Source organism: Oryza sativa, chromosome 12 (genome assembly GCF_034140825.1).
Source record: "Oryza sativa Japonica Group chromosome 12, ASM3414082v1".
Taxonomy (NCBI): domain Eukaryota; kingdom Viridiplantae; phylum Streptophyta; class Magnoliopsida; order Poales; family Poaceae; genus Oryza; species Oryza sativa.
In genome coordinates, this window is record NC_089046.1 from 21,343,804 (window position 1) to 21,349,803 (window position 6,000).

The 6,000-nt window shown below is 46.8% G+C and overlaps 1 protein-coding gene across 1 annotated transcript; it reads left to right on the top strand.

Moving 5' to 3' along the window:
• The first annotated feature begins 1,350 nt into the window (after positions 1-1,350).
• Positions 1,351-5,776, top strand: LOC112937410 (small ribosomal subunit protein uS3m). The gene is given in 2 exon segments (XM_066306535.1): positions 1,351-3,571; positions 3,573-5,776. Coding segments are annotated over 2 exon segments (1,605 nt in total). The 5' UTR covers positions 1,351-3,529; the 3' UTR covers positions 5,136-5,776.
• The last annotated feature ends 224 nt before the right edge of the window (positions 5,777-6,000 follow it).

Below are 6,000 nucleotides of genomic sequence, written 5' to 3' on the forward strand. Positions count from 1 at the left end.
AGCAATGAGACTATGTCACATATCTGCCTATCTCGTGTTGTGAGCTAAAAAGTACCCACCAGGGGGTGGACCAAGAAAGAGGCAGGCGATTGGGTCCTTCCCATCCTCTGTGATGTCAGTCTCTTTGTCATTCTTTCACCCTTGCTGAGTAGCGAAGTGAGCATACTCAAGATCCAATTCATCAATCATTTGAGTTGGTACGAACATAGGAATCCAGACTCCGCTTGATTCGATCTTCAGTTTCGACCTTCATCAGTCAGGAAAAAGAAGAAGGACCCACTTATTCCACTCAGAGAGACCGAACCAGGCAACAAAAAGGCTTAAGGAAGTTCTCTTTCCATCCATTCTAACTAAACTAAGTGAAAAAAGGGGAAGAGCAAAACAGAAACACAGGAACAAAGAAACTATGTCCAAACCAACGAGTCCTTTCCTTTGGTCGACTCTAAAGAATGTATCGGGAGTTGGGAGTTAGCCGTCTCATAGGAGTGATAGCTGGGTTTTTCACGGAGTTTCTTCGTACGATTGAAAAAAGAGTGCTCTAGGTCGGAGAAAACAAGAAGAAGATTGTTCACCAGTCTGTCTCCCAACCTCTTTAAAGCAGCTACCTACCGTGATTTGGTCTTGGGACAGCATTGGCACCTCCGTTTGCTGGATCTTCTAGGCACTCTAAAGCGCTTCCACGAGAGACAGATGGACTTTGAGTTATAGACGGGGAAGAGCCTTTAGAGGATCAAGAGTGATTCCTCAATAAAACAAATGGGGATTTTGAGGGAGGGCTGAATGCTATGTACTGAAGGGTTCGCTTTCGCTGATCGGCGCCAGTCTTTTTAGAGGCTCAAAGACGAGTTCTTTGAAGGAAGCAAAAGAACCCATGTGTCTCGGATGAAGTCTACCCTCTTTTTGTGCCGGGAAGAAGAATGAGATCCAACTCAAAGTCAAGGAAAGCGGCCTAGACCACTGACTTTTGATGGAAGGCTCCTGAACATGGATTGGTCTGATAAAGCCAATTTTTCGGCGAATCAAATATTTTCAGAGAGCACTAGACCTTCTCTCTTTCAGGATTGATTCCCACTCACTGCCTGATAGCAGGCTTGGCCCATGAGACCTATTGTCTTATTGTCCTGGCTCACTTCACTATAGTTTGTTTAGATACCGATTTGCACACTGTCACTTTGGAGGATGGGTTTTTCCCATTTTTGGTTCGCAAACGCTCTAACCCATCGAGAAGCTCCATCCAAATTGGAGTTGATGTGAGCACTTCCCCAGAGGCAGAGGCTGAGTCTACAAAAGGGCGGGAGCATAAAATGTAGGTGAGTCAATTGCGTGTGGCCTTCAAGTATTTCGTATTGTAACAATATTCGATCGGCATCCAAACAAAGGTGCATGTACGGTTCCTAAGGGATACAATTTTGTCTTAAATCATCGAGAAAGATTAAATAAGTTGATAGCGCGATCTCGTACTAACACATACTCTCTAAATATTGAAGAACTTGCATGCGGCCTTCAAGCCACAACCGCGGTATGAGTTCTTTGTTTGGGGGCTGCTTGCCCCTTCGCGTCGACAAGGAAACTGTGGACGACAATGGGTTTAGAATTAGAATAGAACGAAGACCCTATCGAACAAATAGAGGAAAGGACAGAAAGGGGAAAAAGTAAAGTCTAAGCGACATATGGCACGAAAAGGAAATCCAATTTCGGTAAGACTTGATCTGAATCGTAGTTCAGATCCAAGTCGGTTCAGTGAGGGCGACCGCGAAAGTCACCGAATGGGTTCGGTCCGTCTTTTCCTGATCTTTGTTTGTCCCCCCAAAAAAAGGCGTGAGAGGACGTTGCAGATGTCCGGGACGGACACGACTTCTTCTAACGCTAGAAGACCACAGGAAGAAACCCGGGACCAGAGCATGTCGTGAAAGACGCACACGGGGCGGGCGTGCTTCGACCGTGTCTCCGGGGCACAGTTGAATGTAGATATCATGAACGCGAGGATAAGGATACCAGGCCGAGAAACCCGGGCAAGTACTCCCCTAATGTGCCGATCGCTAGCGCATCCAGGGCCCCGGCGCCCAGCTCCGCTGGAGAGGCCGTCACTGATCTGAAAAGTGCGTCTGCGGTTCGGATAGACTGATTCTGCGAACGCCTAGCCCCAGGAATCAATAAAAAACAAGTGCTAAGTTTCATTTCAGATCAGTGAATAAACCGAAAAAAGAGACCTTTCTCGCTCGGCGCCGCACTATGCTCCGCTTCAACAAATGAGAGTTTTCGGTGGAACCGACGAACCACGCGAGCTGGTTAGATGCGTGGGGCAGAGGGCTCGTAGTACCTGATAGCGCAGCTATGCAGTGGAAGGGAAGGAGCCTAAATCGACCCCCTTCTTTCTTTTTTATTCAAAGACACAAAAGCACAGTACAAAGAGATTGGACTCTCGGATGAGACTAAGCAGCTACCGTTCCGACGCGCCCCTGACCCTATCTTGATTAAAACCGAAAACCCTCTCTAAGGTGGAGCCAAGTTGAAGCTGTCATTCAAAGAAAAAATGGGAATAAAAATCCACTTTTAGGGATATAGATGAAGTCTCGCTCAGTAAAGAGAGTTGTAGATTCGTAGAAGAGGATCAGAGTACGCGCGCTACAAAAGGCAGCTAGCCAATGAAAGTAAGTGGAAAGAATATAGTACTTTTGTACTGACCCCTCCGGGGCCCCCAGTTGTTTTGGCGCGCCCTACCCCAACGTTAGACTATTGCCTTTTTAGCCTACGCTTGCTGCTTCCCCCGCCCCGAAGCGAGACTCTATCCAGATCTCAAAGAATAACGAGCTAGGCGGCCGGCGGGCAAAGAAAGGGGGCGGGCCGGCCGGTCGGGGCCTTGGCGATACGTTCTTCTTTCAAAGCGTTTTGCCAATAGAGCGAGGGCGTCCTTCTGGGGCGGGGCGTTTACTTGAAAATGCCAACCGCCTGTTCCAGCAGCGGGGGCCTTGCACGAAAGCAAACCGCCCGATTAAGTAGCAGTTGCTTCGCTGATGGGCCCAGTGAGGGGGGCATTGTCCCTCAGTTCTTACCAACCTCAGGTGTGTAATCGACATCTAACTTATTATCTTCTTTTTTCATGCAAGCCTGACCTCAGCTGTCCATTTCTTATTCATTCAGGGCGCCCCTAGTGGACTTGGCGGTGCTCCTTTCTCAAACCAGAACAACTCTGAACGTTAGGGAAAATAAGGGAAGACCACCTGAGCGAACCAACCGAAGGGACTTTACTTATCCGAACCGAACGTTAGCGGCTTAAGCTAAGCCTATCACGAGCTGCGTTGCTGCTTGATCGGAGCAAGAAAACGGATGCGCGTGCTAACGCTTTCGCGCTAGTGCGCTCAACCCGTTGCTTGTTGGGGAGGAAGATCTAAAAGTATGGGGCAAAGGATCAAGCGCTTTGACTTTGCTTTGTCCCCCGGGATCCACCACAGGTTGGGTTTGAGAGCCGTGTGATGGGTGACTATCTAGCACGGTTCAGAGAGCACGTGTATGTAGTCTGCGCTGGTGAATGGAAGCCCCCGCCGCAAAAAAGAAGCGGCTCTTCCCACGGCTCTGTCACCATTGACTCTATTTATTATTATGGTAAATCATTGTATCAAGATGTCAATCTTAGATCTTATTTCAGTTCGATACGTCCACCTACGATACTCACCTTTGGCTTTCGTCTCGGTAGGTGTATTATTCTACATTTTCCCAAAAGGACATTCATTCATTTCTTTCTTCCCCGTCGACCACTACGACTAAAACGACGCGACAAATCAAGACCCGGAAAGGATAAGGGCCGGTGGTGGGCATTTGGGAAAGTCGGGCCGATCGGGTGTCTTCATTCAAGCGAGGGTACAGAGGAAGAACGAAACGAAGTGAGAGGCCGGGGGGCAGGGAAAAGAGTTGAGTCGATCGACCGGGAGAAGCAAAACGAAATCAGGATTTGGCCGAAAAAGATGCAACGTTATGGATACCATGACCGATCACCATCGAGAAAGAAGAATTTTTCTAAATCACTTCGGGTGAGTGGGGCCTTCAAGCATCCGAAATACGCCGGGGTTGTAAATGACATAGCCTTCCTGATAGAAAATGACGGCCCGACGAGTCATCTACTAAAAAGGACCCTCCCCGCTGTGCGCCCCTCCTTGAATTATTCGGTCATGCAATACTTTTTTAATACAAAGAGCAAAATGCATTTCGACCCCGTCGTAGTTCTCAATCATTTCGTGGCACCGGGTGTGGCTGAACCATCTACGATGGGGGGAGCGAAGGGAGGAAGCTTAGATAAGAGAATACGCTCTCGCATCGCTTTTTTTGTAGAAAGCTCGACCAGCGAGAAAAAGTGTTTGGCCCGAGCCAAAAAGAGGTTGATCCACTTCATTCGCCAAGCGAATGATCTTCGCTTCGCGGGAACAACAAAAACCACCATCTCGCTCTTTCCTTTCTTCGGTGCTACCTTTTTTTTTCCAAGGGATGGGGTTGGGGTGTATAATAACCCATTTTTTGAGTATGCCCGGGAACAACTCCTAGGTCAATTAAGGATCAAATGTAGGAACCTCATGGGTAAGGATAAGGTAATGGAATTGATAGAGAAATTCATCTACCTAGGTAGGATAGGCAAATTGATAAAGGGAATAGAGATGATGATAGAGATCATACTGAGAAAGAGGATAATTCCGTACGGGTACAACTCTTATTTGAACGAAGTGCAAAAAATGCGATCTTTTTTGTCTAATAGAACAAACACTAATACCTTAATTGAGTCGGTAAAGATCAAATCTGTTTATCAAAGTGCTTCTCTGATTGCTCAAGACATCTCTTTTCAACTGGGGAACAATCCAATCTCATTTCGTTCCATTTTTAGTCAAATAGTGAAGGATATTCCATTAATAATGCCAAAAGGGGTGGAGGGGATACGTATTTGTTGTTCTGGTCGATTAGGGGGTGCGGAAATAGCTAGAACTGAATGCGGAAAGTATGGAAAAACATCTTGTAATGTATTTAACCAGAAAATCGATTATGCTCTTGCGGAAGTATCCACTCGTAACGGAATTTCAGGTGTCAAAGTGCGGATCTCATATAGTCAAAATAAGAAGGGACGTGCTATATCCGAAACGTACGAAATATAGTAAATATAGTAAATGCAGATGTAGTAGGGGTTGCGAACCGGATGGTACACAACTTGGTTTTGGAAGATATGGCACCAAAAGTTGTAGAGCTGGTCGTCTTTCATATCGAGCCATTGAAGCAGCGCGTCGGGCTACAATCGGGCAATTCCATCGTGCTATGAGCGGACAATTCCGAAGAAATTGTAAGATATGGGTAAGAGTTCTCGCAGATCTTCCTATTACGGGGAAACCCGCAGAAGTTCGAATGGGAAGAGGAAAAGGAAATCCTACGGGTTGGATTGCTCGTGTGTCCACGGGACAAATCCCATTTGAAATGGATGGTGTGAGTTTGTCAAATGCTCGACAAGCCGCTAGATTAGCGGCGCATAAACCATGTTCGTCAACCAAGTTTGTTCAGTGGTCGTAACGTAATTGGTTAGTGGGGAAAAACCGGGCCGGGACTCAAAAGAATTTGGCGAAGTGTTTGTTCCTGAACGAGGGAAGTGGAAAGACAAAGAGGGATAGGGAGCTCGCCTCCTTCTTTTTTTGAATCGCCGAAATTGTACGACGACCCTTCTTGTTCCAGGCATACGACTCTGAGACGTGACGGTGTCACTTTTCCGGCCCGGTAAAGTGACAGTTATATAAATAAGAATAAGAAAGAGAAGCGTGATGTTGTCAGCAATCAAATTATCGTAAATAGATAGTACGGTTGCGTTGTTTCAATTTCTGTTCGTCGGTCCTTGGGTTACGAAGGTGTGGGCTTACTAATACGGAGAGGGTTCCGAATGATAAAGTGTCATGAAAGTTCGTGAAAGAATGTTCTTGTTTTTCGTTGGAAAACCCAACGCCACGGCCACAAAACGAAAAAGTCTCCCGTTTGTTT